This window comes from Diachasma alloeum, unplaced genomic scaffold (assembly GCF_001412515.2).
Source record: "Diachasma alloeum isolate Michigan unplaced genomic scaffold, Dall2.0 Dall_scaffold_00313, whole genome shotgun sequence".
NCBI classification, from domain to species: domain Eukaryota; kingdom Metazoa; phylum Arthropoda; class Insecta; order Hymenoptera; family Braconidae; genus Diachasma; species Diachasma alloeum.
In genome coordinates, this window is record NW_021680452.1 from 186,043 (window position 1) to 206,538 (window position 20,496).

At 33.9% G+C, this 20,496-nt stretch overlaps 3 protein-coding genes across 3 annotated transcripts; 2 read left to right on the forward strand and 1 right to left on the reverse strand.

The window, feature by feature from the left end:
- The first annotated feature begins 51 nt into the window (after window positions 1–51).
- On the forward strand, window positions 52–7,420 carry LOC107039962 (traB domain-containing protein). Its single transcript, XM_015259841.2, has 6 exons — window positions 52–226; window positions 357–572; window positions 3,022–3,233; window positions 4,271–4,522; window positions 5,339–5,748; window positions 7,231–7,420. The coding sequence occupies exons 2-6, from the start codon at window positions 380–382 to the stop codon at window positions 7,400–7,402; spliced, it is 1,239 nt and encodes a 412-aa protein (XP_015115327.1). The 5' UTR covers window positions 52–226; window positions 357–379; the 3' UTR covers window positions 7,403–7,420.
- Window positions 7,421–7,621: 201 nt separating this feature from the next.
- On the forward strand, window positions 7,622–8,815 carry LOC107039963 (probable histone-lysine N-methyltransferase set-23). The gene has a single exon (XM_015259842.1). It carries the CDS (start codon window positions 7,645–7,647, stop codon window positions 8,401–8,403), a length of 759 nt encoding a protein of 252 aa, XP_015115328.1. The 5' UTR covers window positions 7,622–7,644; the 3' UTR covers window positions 8,404–8,815.
- Window positions 8,816–10,297: 1,482 nt separating this feature from the next.
- LOC107039964 (cytochrome c-type heme lyase) lies at window positions 10,298–14,195 on the reverse strand. The gene is made up of 4 exons (XM_015259843.2): window positions 13,986–14,195; window positions 13,449–13,709; window positions 12,139–12,494; window positions 10,298–11,104 (listed from the first exon to the last, which is right to left on the reverse strand). Exons 2-4 carry the CDS (start codon window positions 13,674–13,676, stop codon window positions 10,870–10,872), a joined length of 819 nt encoding a protein of 272 aa, XP_015115329.1. The 5' UTR covers window positions 13,677–13,709; window positions 13,986–14,195; the 3' UTR covers window positions 10,298–10,869.
- Between the last annotated feature and the right edge of the window lie 6,301 nt (window positions 14,196–20,496).

A 20,496-nucleotide genomic window follows, 5' to 3' on the forward strand; every position in this document is an offset into this window, starting at 1 on the left:
GGGGGTTCAATGAAGAGCTGAACGTCTTCAGTAGGTCAGTTGATATGTACTTCCATCGTGTACAGAAATGCCCGTATAAATTTGTCATTTCACCTACTTTTATGTCCCATATTGGAACAATTAATTTTTTTTATCTCTTTCCCTCGACTCTTTGTTCTCCTTATCACCTGTAACGATTCTTTATTATTTACGAGCTACCTCAGTGGACGTTTTGGTTAGGAACTCTGTAAGTCAACTCAACATATTGAGGATAAATTTATTCATCCTTCATGCTCGTTAATCATTCATTCCATTCATTATGTTGATAAGCACACAACGTACGTTGTTTTTACAGAGCATTTTGTTTGTTTTTTTAGGTTTTCGTTGAGGGGTTGAGATAATGGAGCAGGATGACAAGAAGAGTCTGATCGAGGGCCAAGGTGTGAAGCAACTGCATCTGTCATTAGCAGAGACCGCAGCTGGACCTCAGGGTGACAGCCAGATTCGGTACAGTGAGAAGGATGGGGGGCATCAGGGTAAGAAATTATTGGACTCACCTCTGGATTCTAGCATGGAGGGGTATGATTTTACACGTGAGTAGTGTTTGCTTCCGAATGGAAACATTGTAAGCGTTCAAATTTAAGTTTTGGATTTTTTGTGTTATGTCGACCTATTATGATCCACAAAGGACGAAAATGCAATTTTTAGACCGTGTCTGTACGTATGTGTGTAGGGGAGATTGGGGTAAACGGACATTTGACTTTTTAAAAATGAGATCGAAGGCGCGCTCCGCGCATTTGACAATTTGATAGATTTTATGTGATTCATCGTGTTATTATTTAAGTTGATTGGAATCAATATGTTTTTTCTTGTATACGAATTCCTAAAGTATTATTAAGGAGAACTTCGTGGCAAGCGATGAAAACTTCTATTGAAAATTCATGATTTTTTGACTGCAAGGGGATGGAAATTTCCGTCGAAAATCCATAGGAGATACGGCGAAAGCTATGAAACCTACATTACAAAGCGAAGGATTTTCCATCGAATTCTATTGAAATTTCTACTAAAAGTCCTTGAAAAATTCGCCGAAATCCATGAAAACTTCAATTGAGAATCAATATATACTTCGTTGGAAATCACCAACACCAACATTATCAGCACCATCAGTAACATCAACATTATTACCAAAATCAGTATCATCATCATCATGTATGCGATTTCTCTTTCAGACATTTAGGAATAAACGTGTAATATCTCCTTTTTATATAAGATGTTAATGACGGTTTGAAATGTTGATGAAATTTAGTAATTTTTTTTCAATGCAAAGAACAATTTTTGCCCTTTTTGATGAGCCTAACTGAGTTCAATTGATAAATTTGTTTCTGAGTTATGAGTAATTTAAAAAAAAGTCTAAAGTGACCACTTTACCCCAGCCTCCCCTACGTATGTGTATGTGGTAACGTTTTTCTTCAATTATTAACTAATGAATCGATAGAATTGAATCTTTTTTTTTAATGTAGGGATTGTTGAGCCCTATCGATCGCAATTAATTAAAATTTAATTCATCGATTGGTTTTTTCTTAAGTTTTGAAGTTTTTCGAAAATCGGTTGTCCCACGATAACTAAAAAAATGTTCTGAATTGATAGAATGATGGCTTAAAAAAGTTTGTTGGGATGTGCCTTTGACCGAGTTCGAAGATGAAGGCGATAGCAACAATCGTTATTTTTATTTTTATGATGATTGTTGAAAATTTTGAATTTTTCATTAATTTCCCTGAAAGTGAGCTCTTTGATGGTTTCTTCAAGTGTGATGTTTCAAATCCATTCAATTATGTATAAATGACATTTTTCTATTAATATTTTATCTGTAACATTTTATCTTGTAGAACTGGAAAAATACACAATCGGTTGTATAGAAGAAAATCGATAATAATAATAATGATGCTGATAACATTCAACTAATTTGAAAATCTGACAAAGTTAGGTGAAAGGAAATCTTATTTAAGGCCCGGGGGGATTATCTTTCGAAGGTTATCTCGATTGTTTTTCCATCTTCATAATCTAAAATATATCACAATTTTCATGGGATTTTACATCACGCAGGAGTCCCTACAAATTATGATTGTATCAAACAAAGTAGAAAAAAACAGAACATTTTCAAAGAGCGTTATTAATAAAGATTAAGAACTAAGTCCGATAGAGAGGAAATAGTGAATAGATAATTTATCATGGTAACTAAAGATGTGACAGCCGTTGACTACTGTGACAAATGACGACCTAACAGCCATTAGATAAATCAAATTATTAATTTGCAATTTCCTCCCTATTGGCTTTATTTCCCAATGATATTCAAAGACGCTCTTTGAAAATGTTCAGCCTTTTTTCGATGTTTTTTCGATTGTACAATCATAATTTTTGGAGACTCCAGGACTATGTAAAACTGAATATCAAATGGAGATCATTTCACATGATCAAAATAAAAAAAAATAACCAAGATCACGTTCGAAAGATAATCCACCCGGTCCTTAAATGTTATAATTTCTCTTTTATGAAAACAGACTTCTTTCTCTTTGGTGTGAGTCTAGCTTCCTTAATTAATGAATTTATTTCTGATTATCAATATTCAAAAACATAGTAAACGTTTCCATTTTACCTCACACGCTTCTACAATTAAGCTAAAGACTCGTCCAACGGTTTCAAAACTTAGCACGTGGAATAGAGATGTATGTCTGACACACAATTGAGCTTCCTCCCCTGTCGACTGATATTCCAGGTAGAGTCACTCCTACGATTTCCGAGCAACCATACCAGCTTTTTAATTCAATAAAGAGTCATTACTATCTCAGTGACATTAAATCACACGACCAGTTTTTTCAAGTCGTTCGAAAATTTATCAAAAATGCCTGCATGTGTGAGAAATCGAAAAAAAGTTGCGAAAGCCAAAGGTTGATGCATTTCGATCGTCTTCATGATTTCATTGTTTTGATCTTGTGGATTCGATAGTGTGGATTTTCGAGTCAAATTATTTTTATCTGGTTTTAGAGAGCTTTACTTCTGGAGTCGAAAGTGATCCAGATGAAAGTAATATAAGTGAAAGCTCAGTGGTCGGACCGCCTGCAGAGAAACAGTATGATCCAACGATAGATGACAGATTACCAGAAACTGTGACATTACTTACTACTCCTGATGGCGGCAAAGTTTATCTGGTTGGAACTGCACATTTCAGTGAAGAAAGTCAAAACGATGTGTCCTTGGTAATGATCATACAGAATTATTCATTTTACTATTTTCTATTGTTTTCTTCTTGACATAGTAGGGTAAACAGGTCAATTTCTGGACGGGGCTTGGTTTTTGGACGATTTACATTTGCTTTGAATAGTCCATAAAGAAAATGAAAATTATACTGATTATTTCACCTTTCAATAATATTACTCGTGTGTAATCACGTGATCAATACTTTTTTTTTATTGATCGACATTTAATAAATGAAAAAAAGTAAATGATTATTATGGTAGAAAATTGATTGTTTGAAATGATTTATAGAAAATGCTCATAATTTTCAAAATTTGTACTTTTTAAATTACTTCATCAATCTTCCTCCAAAGTGAAAACATTTTAAAAATCTGAACAAAAATTATAAATTTTACTTATGGAGAAAGATTGATCAAATAATTTAAAAGTTTCAACTTTTCAAAATTGCGAGTATTTTCTATAAATAATTTACGACAATTAATTTTCCACCATAAAAATCAATTGTTCGGAATCGTAATTAATTTATTCATATTCAGAATCTTACCAGAAATCAATTTCATGCTTAAAAAAATGATTTCCGAAAGTTTAAACAACTTCAATTATGTTGAAAAAAAATAATTCTATGAAAAATGTAATTTGAATGACGCTGAATATTCATGATTTTTTTCATCTTTTTTTCCACGCAATTTAATTGACAAGTTGAGATGATTGAAAATAGTTGAATTTATAATGTTGTTTGTATCAAACTGTAAAAGATAGTTGGATATCCTTAATAGCAAAAATTGCGATACTATAGAAAGCTGCAAACGATTACCGCCTTGTTTTTACAACCGATGAATTTCGATGTAGCTCAAGTCAGATTGAATTTCGATTAAAATCTTCTCAGCCGTTTCTTAGTTATTTGGATGAAACTTCTAGAATGTGCGATTTTTTTGTGATGAAATTAAAACAAGAAATAAGTTTGAAAGTTATTTGTTCGATCCATGATGCTTCACTAGTCGCACTCTATCTCTGATTCTTCAATATGATTTTCTTCCAGATAATTCAAGCAGTTCAACCACACATAGTAATGGTAGAGCTTTGTGAAGCACGCGTTCATGTTCTCCAACTGGACGAGAAAACAATTCTCGAAGAAGCAGGAAATCTCACAGTTGCTAAAATGCGTGAAACGATAAGGAAAAATGGTTTATTCAATGGACTTCTGTATGTTTTATTACTGAACATGTCTGCACATTTGACTAAACAGTTGGGAATGGCTCCGGGTGGCGAATTCCGTCGTGCATTCCTTGAGGTAATTTAATGAATGGGAAATCAGCAGCAAGACCTTTCCGGGGATTTCATACAAATTTTTTGACAGATGCCTTCAGAATTTATAGAAACGAACGATTTTTGTCACTTGATAAACTTCCCAGAAAAAAGATCTTTTGATGAATGACTCTTAAGTTTCTCTCTTTATAAGTCTTCGGAAAAACTAATTTGAAAAACTCATCAATTCACTCTTATGTGCTTAATATCTTTTGTGTTCAAAAAATTTTTCAAATCGTCTGTAATAATTGATCTTTTTCTCATTTCCTCTCTCTCTCTTTCTTTCTCTATATTATCAAAATACAAATCGACTTCTGGTGATAACAATTTGGTACTCGAAATTAAGACTTCAAAATTAAGGCTCAGAAATGAAGGGTTAAAATAAGGGTCGTGCGGGTCAGATTAAGGATCAGAAAAGGAATAATAAGAATAATGATGAAGTTGAAAATCTGATAAAATTAGTTAAAAAGCAATCTGATTTAATTTAATAAAATAAAATGAACAATGAATTATATATGATAGAAGGAAATTATGTGCAAAAGAACCATTTGGAAACATATTGCTAATTTATTAGCAAAAATAACTATACTATATGCAATACAAGAGCAATTTCCCACTTGTTTTTGTATTTATTCATACAACTGACCGAAAAATGGCCCAGAACTATAACGAGCATTCAGACAAACCAATTCGAAAAATACTTCCACCCACTCTTATGTGTTTAACACCTTATTTGTGCCAAAAAGTTTCAAAATTGCCTACAACATTAGACTTTCTTCCTCATTTAATGACATTCTTCCAGGCCAAGAAAGTTCAAAGATGTCTGGTCCACCTTGGCGATAGGCCCATAAACATCACGATCCAACGAGCTCTCAGTTCCCTCTCCTGGTGGCAAACAATAAAACTCTTCTGGAGTCTCCTCCAAACGAAAGATCCAATAAGTAAAGAGGACGTGGAACGTTGTAAACGCAAGGATCTTCTCGCGGAGTTACTCACAGAAATGGGAACAGAGTATCCATCGATACGCGAAGTGTTTGTGAAGGAACGAGACTTGTATCTCACACATTCACTGCAATTGGCTGCTCTACCAATTCCAACGCCTCATGGATTGATACCTTCCAGAGTTGTTGGCATTGTTGGAATTGGACACATGCCAGGGATCGTCGAGCATTGGGGGACAATTAAACCTTCTGATATTATTCCGATTATGAGGTGAGTAGATTTTTAGTCATCCCAATCTAAATGCGAAGTGAGAATTATAGAATGAATTCTCAGATTATTCTGTAGAAATCTTGAAAAGAAAGATGTTTTGAAAAATTTATTAAGATACATTTTTTGTAAATAACTTTGATGAGAAATTTAGTGACAAATATTAATTGATATATGGCGGTGGAGCCACTGATTTCTATAGAGAAGATTGCATAATTGGCAACAATTTCATTTGTGAGAACGGAAATTAGATATGAATATCTTGAAGACGAACAGGCTGAGAAAAATTAATTTTTTTTTGTGGCTGATTTCATGGGCTACATAAAATTTCTTCTGTATTTTTTCTTTGCAAATTTACGCAGAAAAGAAAAGTTTCTAGTTTTCAAACTCATTGTGCTACTTTCAAGAAAGTCGTGGTCACTTCATTTCAGAAGGGAAATTTCTAAAATTTAGCATCAGAAATCTACTACTTACTTATTTTAAGTAAGATCAGTTCTTAAATAAAAAACCGTTGCATTCTTGAATTAAAAAACATTTAAAGGAATAAAGTTCTGGAAGAATTGAACATTAAGAGACCTCGGGAGTAAGAAAAAATGACTGAAATGTAAGGAAAACTTTGCACCATGAATTCTGAGCCAAAAAAGGATGGAAAAATCTGAAAAATGGCTTGAAAAATTTGTTCTTTTTGTAGAAACAAGATGAACAGAGTTGAGGATAATCTGAAGAGGATAAATAATTTTAAAAAATGTCTAAAAATACGCGGTGGAGGCATCGCTTCCACCTTAAAAGGTTTATAAACCTTTTTTATCGAGCATGTTCCTGTCTTTTTTTGTTAAATTCATCTAAAAGTTAGTACATTAATTTCGGAACAGCAAAAACCATCAATTAAAAGACGAGAGGGTGGTTTTCTCGAGTAACGCGATTGTTTTTGATGCAAGAATACCGTATTCGTATTTTATTAACCCAAAAGTCCTGAATTGCAGAAACAAAATTTTGATTTAAAAAAAGACCATGTGCCTCAATTTAAGCATAATTATCCTAGATTCAACAGAAAATTACTGAGCATTAGAATGTTTTCTCTGATTCTTCGGAAAAATTTTCCAAAATCAATGAAAATTTCACATATTTCCAGAATTTTTTTCGTCACATTTCAGTAGCATACTAAGTTCTGATATTCAGAGATCTTTGTTGGAACCTAGAAACTTTTTTGTCTGTGTTCTAGTTCACCAGATATTTGTTAAATATAGACCTTCACGATGAAATTATCAATTGTTGAATTATATTTCTTTTGAATTGATAACATCAGAAAAAATGAGCGAAAGTCCCTTTTTTTAAAACTTGAATGGATAACAAAAAAGTACTTTTGATATTTTTCTCGGAACCTCTTAGTTTTACACATATGACGAAAATAGTCTCCACGAAATTATTTGATAATTCATCTAAAATTAGTACAATATTTTATTCTCAATGTTCCCATTGTTTCAGAACACCAGAACGTTCTCTCTCCAGCAAAATCCTCCGAATATCCCTAAAAGTATCCCTCCTGGGTGCTGTGATATACGTAGGCTACAAGTACATACCACTGCCATCAGCAACCACCCTGCAATCCCTAAAGTCATCGGTCGAGGGGCTTTTGAAGGTCAGTGCAAATCGATAGTCAACCAACTGAACAAAACTTTTCCCAAAAACCCAAAAGAAAAAACCCTCAAAAAACAGAAATACAACAAAATCAACGCACTCACACTCACCATTTATTTTCAATCAACGAGAAAACCAATTTCTGTTCAATTATTCTTGTGCTGCTCTGTCGCCCAAGTATCTTCAGTCTTCGCTCCTCAATCTGTCAAATTAATCCCTCAAGAGGACGAACATTCATCACTAAAAATCGAAGATAAAACCATGGAAACTGCAAGTGGAGATTTCGACAATTACGACCACCCAATTCCCTCCGTAATGTACATCACAACGAATATTCCAGGGGTGGGGGTTAATGCAGAGGACTTTGAATCTGAATTTACTGTTGGATGTTCGTGTACAGAGATATGCGAAGAGTCTTGCTCATGTGTGAGAGGAACTGTCAATTACATAAACGATCGATTAAATCCTGAAAAAAAATCAGGTTTAATTTTAGAGTGCAATCCAGCATGTTCCTGTCCCCAGACCTGCAAAAACAGATTGGTACAGAGGGGTCCCCTGGACTGTCTGGAGCCCTTCCAAACCCCTGCGAAAGGTTTTGGACTGAAAACCAATAAATTTGTTTCGATAAATCAATTTATCTGCGAATATGCAGGCGAGGTGATTGGAATTGACGAGGCCAAGAGGAGAATCGAGGAGAATAGAATCAAAAAGGAAATGAATTATATTCTTGTAGTGTCTGAGCACGTTGGCGATACGAAGATGACAACTTGCATTGATCCAAAGGTGTTTGGAAACATTGGAAGGTATTCCAATCACAGCTGTCAGCCAAGTGCTAATCTTGTGCCTGTGAGGGTGGAGGGACTGGTTCCACGTTTGTGCTTATTTGCGAGTCGACATATTGAAGGGGGTGAGGAGATTACCTTTGATTATGGCGGTGGAATTGAGGGGAATTTGAGTGAGACTGTCTGTTTGTGCGGATTTAGTGGCTGCAGTGGATTTTTACCACATCATCCCATTTAAAGATAGTGTTTTCATTTGATTTTGAATGAGAGAACAAAGTTTTAGGTTTTTTGCATGAATAATATAATGTTGGGAGGAAAGGATTTTGAGAAAGTTATCGAGAGAGCGGAGGATAAGGTACGAGAAAAATTATCTGGATGAATTTTTTTGAACTTTTTCGGTATAAATTAGTCGAGGAATATTGAATTAGCAGTTTCAAGTGGGAAATTTTTGTTAATTATTGAATCATCTTAGGAGAGAGAAATTTCAAGACAGAATGTCTAGGCTGTGAAAGAAAATTATTTTTGCGAAATATTCATTTATTTGAGAGTCATTTCCAGATGAGTCTGATTGGGTTTCAATTATCACAATCATGTTGCTCTAGAGGATGACTATGTTGCACATGACCTTGGATGAAATCCTCCAATGATTATTCATTTTTCCCAAATTTCTTATTTTCTAGAGGGATGAATTTCGATTAATTTTTTAATGTTGATAATTATTGAGGGAGTTCACTCAAGGTCGTAACTGACATGATCATCTTCTAGACCCACATAATTGTCATAATTGAAACCGAATGATGATTGCTTGGGAATGACTCGATTGGAGAAATACGGTATTGAAAAAATAAATACTTCTCTCAAGTAAATGGATGTTTGACAAAAATATCTTTTTTTCTCACTGTATAGAGATTTTCTTTGGGGCCTTATATTAATTTCTCCTAGCACCACTCACTATTGAGATAATTTGTCCACCAATTTGCGACGACTTCTATTTAAAGCAATGTTTAATTACTTCTGGTATCTTTGGTGTTACTTTAGATGATTTCCTTTCAAACATTGATAACTCATTGAATTATTAATAAAATGGGATAATTTTTTCCATGAAACAGACAATTCTTCCCGTTTATGATGAGTGTAGGCTGAGTTCAATTGATAAATTCGTTTCTGCGCAAGTTTCCATATTGCCTGTTTTCATGTAGACATGCACATTTAGTGATTGGAAAGTGAGGGAGAGTCTTCTTTTTTACAGATTATTATTAGGGGACATCTATGGGACTAATCTATATAGAGAAAAAGATCATAAAACATTTTCTGGGGCTCATACAATTGACTGTAAAAAAAGTTCTCTAAATAAATTTCTCAAAATACTGAATTGTTAATTTGAAACACGAAATTTTCATTAATTCTACAATTATATTGGTAATAAGAGATCTTGGAGTAAACGCGAGGGGAAATTTCCCTAACAATATTTCCGAATTATTTCTCCTAGCACCACTCATCATCGTGATAATTCAGTGATTAATGAAAGATAAGAGAAATGTGCCCAAAATTTTTTTACAGATTTTTTTAGCAATATCTTCGAAACTACCAGATTCAGAGCAAAATCTAAAAAAAGGTTGCTTTCATTCCCTTTCGAGGACATTGCTATACTAATCTGCAAATGTCTTTTGCATCCCAAAAATATTTGACCTATTCTATTGTTTTGTTTATTTTAAGAATGGGGCAAATCATTTTTGCACAAGTCTTGAATATTTACAACCCTCCAGACGAGATGTAAATAATATGAATCTGATGTACCACACAACAGTGGGGAAAATCCGTCAACGAATAGCTAATACAACTATTTTTAAACTCAGATAAGAGTTGAATTTGATTTTACGATCATGTCGATGCATTTAAGAATTGAATCACACGATGAACTCCAGTGATAAAGGAGACGATGGAGATACATGGAGAATGTTATGCATGGAGATGTTATCGAGTGTGATGGGATTTTTTTTTTCAAATGAACTTCATTTATATTTTGTGTAATTATACATAAAAGGAAGTGATCCACCAATAAATACCTCGAAGGAAAAAGTTTATGGACGAAATAAAGATGATTGTTTATGGTTAAGTAACAGATTTAACTATTAGTTGTTCACGAATTTCAAATTGTTTATTATCAATAAATACTGTGTATTGGCTAATAATAATTGTCAAGTTGATGAACATTTCTATTTTAATATTTTTCAATTCGTCTTATTTTTTCATTCAAGTATTTTCGTCACATTTTAATCATTTTTAACGAAGTCACCATCTTTGCTCTTACAAATTTCTCATCTCCAATTCATTTTAGAACATTTCGACAGTATTTTTACATTTTTTAACAGATAAATTACAGTAACGAGAGCCAAAGTAACTCGAGAAAAAACAAATGAACTAGTCTTGAGAGATTTTGGGTTTTGCATGATTTTTTTTTTCTTTTTTGAGGATAAAAATTTAATGAATAATATTTGACACAAATTTTTCTATTTTTATGAATAATGAACAAATAATAAGTTAACGTAATGAATTTGTCTGATCAGCTATAGCCTTTTCATATTTCATTATTCTTAAAAATGTAGAAATTCCTGTCTAGCATCTTCCATTCCATTTTCGTATTTCGTTATCATAATCATTAAAAAAAACTTCATGCAACATCCAACTGTTTGCTTGAACAGAATTAAGAAGCTTTCTCCTGCTCCTGTTGGATCTCAGCACTGAATCTCCATCTCCAGTAGGCGACCTTCATCCTATCCCAAATATTATCGAATGAATCCATTGCAGGTCTCACGTCTAACAGTGCAAATTTATATTTAGCGTCCACAGCTCCACCGTCATAATAGTCAATGACGTATCTCACGTCCTTTCCGCATCTGTCGACGATCCAGTCGTGACGATCAAAAGGTAATTCATATCTGGAAGGAAAGGATTTCATTAACAATTTTTTACAGGTTTTTTAAATTAGTTTTTGATTATTTCTCCAGGAAATTAAAGTTTTTTCTCTCCTCGACTGGTGTTGGAACCCGTAATCTAATTAACTAATTTACATATTTGTTTTATAATATTATTATAGAACAAATGCTTAATGCAATGGAATTCAAATTTTGCTCTCGTGGAAAACCAATTTGATGTTCGTAAATTTAATGAGACCTTGTACAACGATCCCATATTTTATTTATTTATTTATATATTTGTTATACATGAATCCAAAAATTAAAAATTTAATGACGATAGGTAAAAAGAAATTACAAGTAGTTATACAAACAGAATAAATGATAAATCTGTCTAATCATTTAAGTTATTACCGGATCTTGTTCGTACAATATTCAATACCTTGTATTTGACGACATAATGTCAAGAGATATTTTTTTCAACATTTGAAATTTCAACGAAAAAAGGTTATTAAACTCCTGTTAATCACTTCTGTTTAAAGATATTCATCAAACTCCAAATTACTAATTTCAAACACAAAGTTGGTATTTATACAGGTATCTTAGACATGAGTGATTTAATCAATGACAAAATGTGTCTGAATAAAATGTTCTAGAGCTTTTCCTTCCCATGATGATCCTCACAGAATAATCTTTGAATAAATATTATTATATCTATTTCCCCCTTTAGAATGCATTCCATCAGGTACGCATTCGTTTCTTTTCCATCAGCCGAGAAGTTAGCGTTGTTTTTGCTTTCATCATCTTTCTTTTCTCTCGTTTTATTTGTATTTACATACTTAATCTTCTATCGTTCCTATTTATTTTAATAAATGTCTTTTTAATCCCCATGGGTGTTTTAATTCGTGTCAGAAGTGGGATTCGAACTCAGTCTAAAGTGAAAAATAGATGTTCATAACAATATGTTTTACATTGATATTCTAGTCCAGCATAACTTCACAGCTGAATTGTTCAAGGATAGTTCATAAATTTGTTGTTGTAATGACTATAAAACTCACCCCATCCAATGACGAATCCTGGCACGAGGTGAGAAGTCCTTGGCTTTGCCCCCAAAGCTCTTCAACTTTGGTTCTCCACACTCCCTGGCATGAAGAGCCTCCCACTTTAGGACCTCCTGCCAGGCCTGTTCGTTGTTAGCATTATGAATCTTAATAATATCCTCCATGTCCTTGGGCTTGACGTCTTCATCCCTCCACCGCCATCCCTTCCTCAACATTGCATTCCAGAACATCTGCTGGGACGGATAAACCCAGAACTCGTCCTCCCCAGTAGCCTTGGGAATCGAAGACACTTGACGGTCTGTTGGTAGCTTGAAAGGTTGGTCTGGGGCGGGATTTTGATTGCCCGCAGGCATCTGTAATCATCATTCAATAATAAATTGACCTTTCTATTAATTGGAAAAAAATCCAGGAATTTTTTAGAGAGACCATCGAGTTTCAACCATTGCTAGATGATATTGTGGTTTTTTTACAACAATTCTTCATATTTGAAAAATCCTACTATGCTCCATGGCAGACATGACGCCATGCCAATTGCCATAGGGATTGCCGTACGTGAAAACGGTTTTTTTTATTATATTGAAAATGAATAGGAACAAAGTGAGAATAGGCATGATGAGACCCTTATTCATTTTTAAAAGAACTGTACTATTTTCTCAAACGTTTTTTTCCACAATTAGACTTTTAGTGTGTTAAAAAAATTACGTTTTACTTTTTTTAGAATATCAATGTCTCATTTAATTTTCAATCAAATGGGATTTTTCTTTTTTACGAAAAGTGTAACTCTTCATCTTAGCAATGAGTCTGGACTGAGCTAAATTGATGAATTTTTTTCTGACTTACGAACAAGAAAGAAAATTAAAAAAACAACTGTCCGTTTTGCTCCATATGGCCCCCACGACCTTTATACTTATCCTTGTGACTCTTATTTCGCCCCTTATTTTTGGCGTCTTCATTTCGAGTACCAAATTTTCGTCACCAGAAGTCAATTTGGATTTATATAATATAGAAAGATATTCTGACCCTTGTGACCCTTATTTGGATCTTTAATCTGACCTTCATAATAACCATTCGTGACCCTTATTTTGACCCTTGTAACCCTTTATTTTAAAGTTTTAATTTCAAGTACCAAATTTTTATCACCATAAGTCCATTTGGATCTTCATAATATAGAGAGATACTGCATATATAGATTCTATTATAGAATGATACAGCATTGCATCACGTTGCTAGATGAGTGAGATAGAGGTGCCAAAAATGTGGCGCCTCTATTTTTTAAAAGTGAATGAAAAGTGGATTTATCTACATACCATATTCAAAGGATTGATTTCGTTGGGGTCCATGTGATCTATTGGACACTCACTAACGAATTTCTGGGGCTGCTCTGCAGCCTTCTGATGCATTGGACATTCCGGAGGAGGTGTACCCTCAAATGTCTTGTGAATATGAGGATGAGAAGACTTGCCAGTGTTTGATTGAGGTACTTGAGCAATTGAATCCACTGCTAACACTGTTGCTGATGTCAATGTGTTTCCCATTTTCTTTATTTCTTATTTGTTGTCAGTCAAATTCTGGATAATGGATAATGAATTTTGTTTCATTGTTTTCTGTTATCATTATGTGTGAGTTTACCAAAATTGAAGATGAAAAATACTTTTTTGAGGTTATGTCGCAGGAAAATGGACTTTCAAACAAAGATAGTTAATTAATTATGAATTTTTGAGAATTAGAAATGACAGAAATGTAGAAAAAATAATTCATGGGTCAGAGATGAAAGGAAAGAGTTGACTGGGATGAAAATAGAACACTTGACGAGTTACAAATCATAGAGTGGACAATCGACTCACCAGAACGGATGATGTAATTTTTTAATATCGAATATAACGCGTGAAGAATAGTTTAAAATGTCATTGTCGTCACACGCTCGAATAATTTGTGGATCAAACAATTTGAAAGCTGACAGTTGTCAAGGGATTTTTAATTTAATTATTTATATTTTCTGATTTAGTAAAACCGAGACTGAAACATCTGAATTCCGAGCTCTCGAAGTCTTTGGAATTTTTGATACAGTAGATTTCTACTTTAGTGCAATGGCTGTTCTTGCGCATGCGGTAAAGTTGGCGCGAAATGAAAAATTATGAAGATTTTTCTAGGCATACTGTAACATTGATCCAGCATTTTCTCAAAATAGTATATTGTGCATCAAGGGCGGAAAGTCAAGACTTTCCGCCCGAGGTGCACATGTGATTTTTTAACATGCCTGCAAAGGAAAGTTCGTATTTTGCTCTTTGATGAGCGGAAGGACAGTTTCCACCCTCGGGTGGAAACTGCTCACTTTCCTCCCGCTCATCAGGAAGGAAAGTATGAACTTTCCGTGCAAGGATGTGAAAAAATAACGTACTTCACACAATGGATTCCCTTCATTTTTCATATATGCAATGTTTTGCATTGACACTGTGTACAGAAATTGTCATTTATGCCACTCATGCCTGAAACCGGCTGGATTACACACTAATTCAGCCGGTTTCAGGCCTCGTGACATAAAATTTTGTTCAATACTTGTTGGGAAATTTCGTCCTTAACGTGTGTGGTTACATCACTCGCCTTCGGCTCATGCTGTAAACCCCACACACGTTAAAGACGAAATTGCCCCACACGTGCTGAAATATACTATTTCACATTCGAATTACATCATGTACATCTTGAATTCTACTAAATTACAATATCCTAAAATAGAGTGTTAAATGGGTGTTTTCACTAATTATTAATATGGTTTTGTACCTTCAAAAATTCAATTTTGTTGAGGCTTCGTACATGGTTTTCTTATCATTCAAAAGGCCTAAATTTTGTTTTCCATTTTCTTTTCAAGTTTCATTACGCACACAACCTCAATTATTGAGTTTAGTGGATTTTTGACAAAAGTTTGCATTTCAGCACAGGTAAATTTTTTTCGGGTTTTTAATAAGTATTTTCGACGGAAATTTTTCGTTCTTTCGATTGAGCATGGTGCCAATTACATCACATAATCGGAAATGCTTTAAAATCGCCAAGAAAGTAGGAAGTTGAGCGTGGTACCCCCTTCCCCTACCTCGATTGAAGATTGTTTTCTTTCCTTACCGAAAGTGACTTTTTTTACGGAACACATTGAAAAATAAGACTGGGACTCGGATCCGTTCTATCCAAAAATGATTTTTTGCAAATTTCGTTTTAAATTTTTTTTTCAATTTTTCCAATTTCTCACTTTTTTACTTTTTCATTCCAAAATTCATTATTTGTGGTCCATTAATGGTTGATAAATACAATCCTCGTGGCGTATGACCGTCGCGAGATTTCACGGTTTATGATGAAATCTAACGTTTTATGTTTTTTCACCACACTGAGAGAGAAACAAACACGTTGTCAAACAAGTCTTGTTTGGGCCAACAAAATCGCTAGTTGAAAATGGCCAAAAAAAAATTTGTTTGGTTCGAATTCGAAAGTCTCAAACATGAATAATTGTTCTGCTTTCGACAGCAACGAAATATTTGGCTCAAGAGGAGGATAATTCACACCAGGCGGTGCCTTTTCAGCATGAAAATATCTCATATAGAGGAAAATTTATCAACAAATATTTTATACCTAAGTTACAAAATTGCTATCATATAATTATTACTGTTTCATTTAAGGGTTCAGTTCTTATCTGTGATTATTAGATAGCCGAAACGAAAAAATACTATTCCTTGTTTCGCATAAAACAAAGATTTTTCGGGAGCAAAATACGTATGGGAGTATTGAATAACGAAGGAGTAGTGACATTAACTAGAAATAACATTTCTTGCATGTACAGAGGATGCAATTTTTTTTGAACTACTAAATCTATTTTGCGATAAAAATTTTTCATTCCGGCGTACTCTCTGCATGTTTGGCACAAGTAAGACATGTATGGGAACTTTGTCGTTTTTCTCTCAGTGCGGGATTGACTTCTTTACGTATCAGATCGTCATGTATAAACCTGCCATTATCGGCTGATGCCCCACTTTGGCCCGGAAATCATGGTTTTTCAAGTGATTTTTTTTTAATTCAGAAATCATCAGAAATCATGCAAATCATGAGAAATCGAAAGAAATCATGATTTCCATTTCTTGTTGAGAACTCACAGAAATCATGGAATAGTGATGCCGCGAGAGACTTTACGAGTCATCACGAGACAATACTTTGAAAGGATTGTTTCGGTTCAGTGAACGCGGAAATTTTTGGTCTCGTCTCAGTCTCAAAATACCCAATATCGACTTCTCTCGCGATGACTCTGAGTCAATTTATCTGGAAATCAATGAAATACTTCACTTGGAAATCAATAAAAGATCTGGAAATCAATAAAATACTTGATTTTTCTGTTGAATTATTCTGTAAAAATTCAGAAAAATCAGGAAAATTCTGGGAAAAATTGAAAATTCATGTCATTTTGTTTCTGGATATTCATATTCCACTGGAAGTTCAATCAAGTTGTAAAATTTTTATTACACTCTCACTGAAAACTCATGAATTTTCGTGAATTCTACTTAGACCTTGAAATTTCATTACCACTTTTTCCCTAAATCTGATTCAATGTCACTCTCATCAGATTTACTATAATATCTTGCATGAAATTTCAAAGTGGAAGTCACTGAGCCATCCCATTGAGGACTGACCAGCCCCTTGTGTCCGGCAAATGCTATGGCGGGGTTGAAGTGTGTGCGATTAATAAATTAGTTCAAGTCATTACGAAATTGGACATTTTTCTTCTTCTGTGTATTTTTGTATGTGAGTGTTAGAACATGCATTTCTTATGGCGCTCACTAATTTACACGCATTCCCTATTCTACTCACATCGATACGTTTCGCGCGTTTGATGCGGGGAGGGGTGGACTCTTGAAAATTGTAGTTGAACGTGTGCTTAAATATTAATGGGCAGTAAACACATATTTCTCACCATGTGAATAATAGTTACTCGTGTTAATGTTCTTTGGCTTATGTGAAGTATATCAGGATTGAAAATAAAAAACAAAATCTTCTCCCGCAGGTCGGAACAGCGAGATTTTGAGTAGTAATACCCCAAGAGCTTCAAAATTATTAGGTATCTCCCGATAGCTTCATTGCAAATAAATGAGGGTGTCAAGTTTTCCAGGTTAAAAAATCTCGAGCGCTTGCGCGAGGGATTTTTCTGCAAAACTTCGCACGATGGTTTGTTTGAAGGGGAGCTTGGGGGAAATACACGATTAATTTTGAATCTCGAGGGGTATTTGTCGGATTATTTTTCCAAATCGGATTTTGGCCAAGCAGAGTGCAGTGGACAACATCAGGAGGTGAATCGGGAAAGATTTGAACAAATCATGTTAATAGAATAACCCGATTTCCATAAACTGTCAAATATAAGATTCTATCTGAAATGAGCCGAAAAAATGAAGAGGTACTGCGAAATATTCAGGTAAAAAAATGATGAACTACAGCGAAATATTCAAAAGCTAGGAGGAAATATCCGAAATAAAACTGTCGGGTAGCCTCAAATACTGCGCTCTGATTGGTCAAAATCCGATTGGGGAAAATAACCAACAAAAAAATTATACTTGCAATGATACCGCTCAAAAAATCATTGTGTAGACATCGTTGGCACGTAACTGCAGCGATCGTTGCATTGAAGTTTTTAACGTGGTCAATTTTTGCCTGCAATAGCAAAAAATTATCGATTACATAAAATTAACGGAAATCAACCCCACGTGATCTGATTAACCCTGATCTACAGATGATAAAAGAATCCCTTGTTAATGATCTCGCATTGATTCAATAAAAAAATAAGGCTCTGGATCTTTGTCTAACTCCCGACTATTTGAGGTTTTCGGGTATCTCTGGATAGCGCAAAGAATTTCCCAGAATTTCTCACAAGTTATGCAAAGAAGTGAATTTCATTATCATAAAAATGGATTTTTCGAATATGAAATTGAGCGTAATGGGTCATTCACAGCATTGCAATACTCGCGTGTGGATTTCGGTGCAAATTCTCTGCCCTCAAGTGACTGAAGTCTTTCATCATTGATGCCACAATGTAACGATCATGATGGGAGGTATGCTGATCAGTACTCAATTTGTCATAAATGATCACACGAGTATTTCCTTCAAAAATTCCAATGTTTTTTCTCTAATTTTAAACTGACTTTAATGACTTTCGAGTAAAATTAATATTTCAATATTATGATTATTATTTATTCACTTTTTAAACTTCTATTTTTTGCTTCCTAATGGAAGCCTTGTATTTGACCGATTCTTCGATTTTCTAATTTTCATTGATGAAATGACACAATTGATGAAATGAAACAATGATGTTTTTAGGGTCATGTCTGTATGCGACAACTTGAATTTTTGGTGATTAATTTTTATAAAAATCAACATAAATACTGTGAAATTAAATAGATAAAAATCTAAAAATTTTCTAATTGAGCTTAACTTTGGCGCACTGTTTAAATTTTTTTTTGTATTTTTCAAAAATTGTTTTTTTTTACGATAACAAAAAAAAAATTTCTGAATTGATTGAGTGATGGCTTGAAAAATTTGTTTGGATGTCCTCTTGATCGAGTTCGAAGATGCAGGCGATAGCAATGATCGTTATTTGGATTTATTTGACAATTTTCAAAAATTCTGTATTTTTTGAAAATCTGAATTCCAGGGATATCTTTGGATGTTGTGCTTCAAAAGAATTCAGTCATAGCTTCAAATGTTTGTTTATATTAGTTGATTTGATTTTTATGATTATTGTTGAAAATTTCGAATTTTTCATGAATGTCCCTGAAAGTGAGTTTCTGATGGTTTTTTCAAATGTGATGTTTCAAAATCACTCAAGTATGTGTAAATAAAATGTTTCTATTAACAGTTTATCGAAGGGCTGAGGGGAGAGATGGAACTGTAAAAAAGACAATCGGTTGTATAGACGAAAAGGGATAATGATAATAATGATGATGATAACATTCAACTAAGTTTAAAATCTGACAAAATTAATTGAAAAGAAATCTTATTCAATTTAATAAAGTGAAATAAACAATGAATTAGACATGATAGGAGGAAATGACGTGCAAAATAACCATTCGGAAGCACATCGCTTATTTATTTACAAAAATAACTATACTATCTTCAATAAAAAAAAAATTTCCCACTTGTTAACTTCCAGACCCGAAGGAAGTTATTGTAATTTATTTTTTAATTCGTACAGATTCTCTCATTTCAGGCAGTCGGCAATGATTTTCGTCGGCAACTGGAGAACATCGCCTACTCCTATACCGTTTAGAAATTGACGCCTTCAGCACAAGATGGCGGTGGTAAGTATTTCTATTCTTCCGTCTCACCTCTCTGACCGTCCTCGCACTTTTTGTTCTTGTCTTTCCACTTCTTGGAGAAATACACCAGACCATTATTGGAAGGAGGAATTTTAAAATCGCTCCGAGTAGTTTTTACAGTCTCATAACTCAAAATGAAATCCATATAATTATATTGTAGAAACTCCTTAGTTCGGTGATCTTTGAACGATTTCGCGGTACTAAAATCACAAATCGCTGGGAAAAAATATTAATTTTATATCCAATTTTTTTCCCTCAGATCACGTCCCATGAATCAGGCATGAGGGTGTTAACGAAAGCATCTCCATGATTAGACGCAGCCTAATGATACCCGGTAATCATTGAGATCCTGATTCTCGATATACCGTATAGAGACCACAAAAAAATGATGAGGGACAGTAATTTGTCGATCAAAACATCACAATCACCGAAATTTTTATAATTTTTTCTAGAGGCCCATATTTAATTCATGAGTTTGGCCACTTTCATTCATAAACGCGTTTAATCGAAGCATTTTAGAGGGTCATTCAGTCTGAAATAAATTTGGCAGGCGCTTATTAACGTGATAAATTAGAATTGGAAAATATTAAATTGCCCGATTGAATTAATTGATGACAATTGTTCCGGGAAATCGATTGGAATAAATCCCCTTCTCAGAACTCAATTATTCTCTTTCATTTAAATGGAAACCAATTTAATTTCCCTGCTAAAACAGTAGCATTTTTATTCGACTATTCGCTTTATTGTTTCTCGTTCCGAATGTGAGCGGAACTGCAATCGTGAAAATTTTCAATTCTCAGAGTTTATGTTTAACTTTAAGGGAAGGTATAAAATAGAATAGATTGGAACTGAAATTTTTGTTGATTTCACATTGATTTTGTAAAATTGTCGGTATTCGTAAGAAATTTTCATAAGGCTTTTTTGGAAGTGAAGGACTTAGCAATAAAAATATCTCATTCGCATTAACTTACGAATTATAATGCACTTGTTTTTTGCAAAAACTCTTTTATAAAAGAGT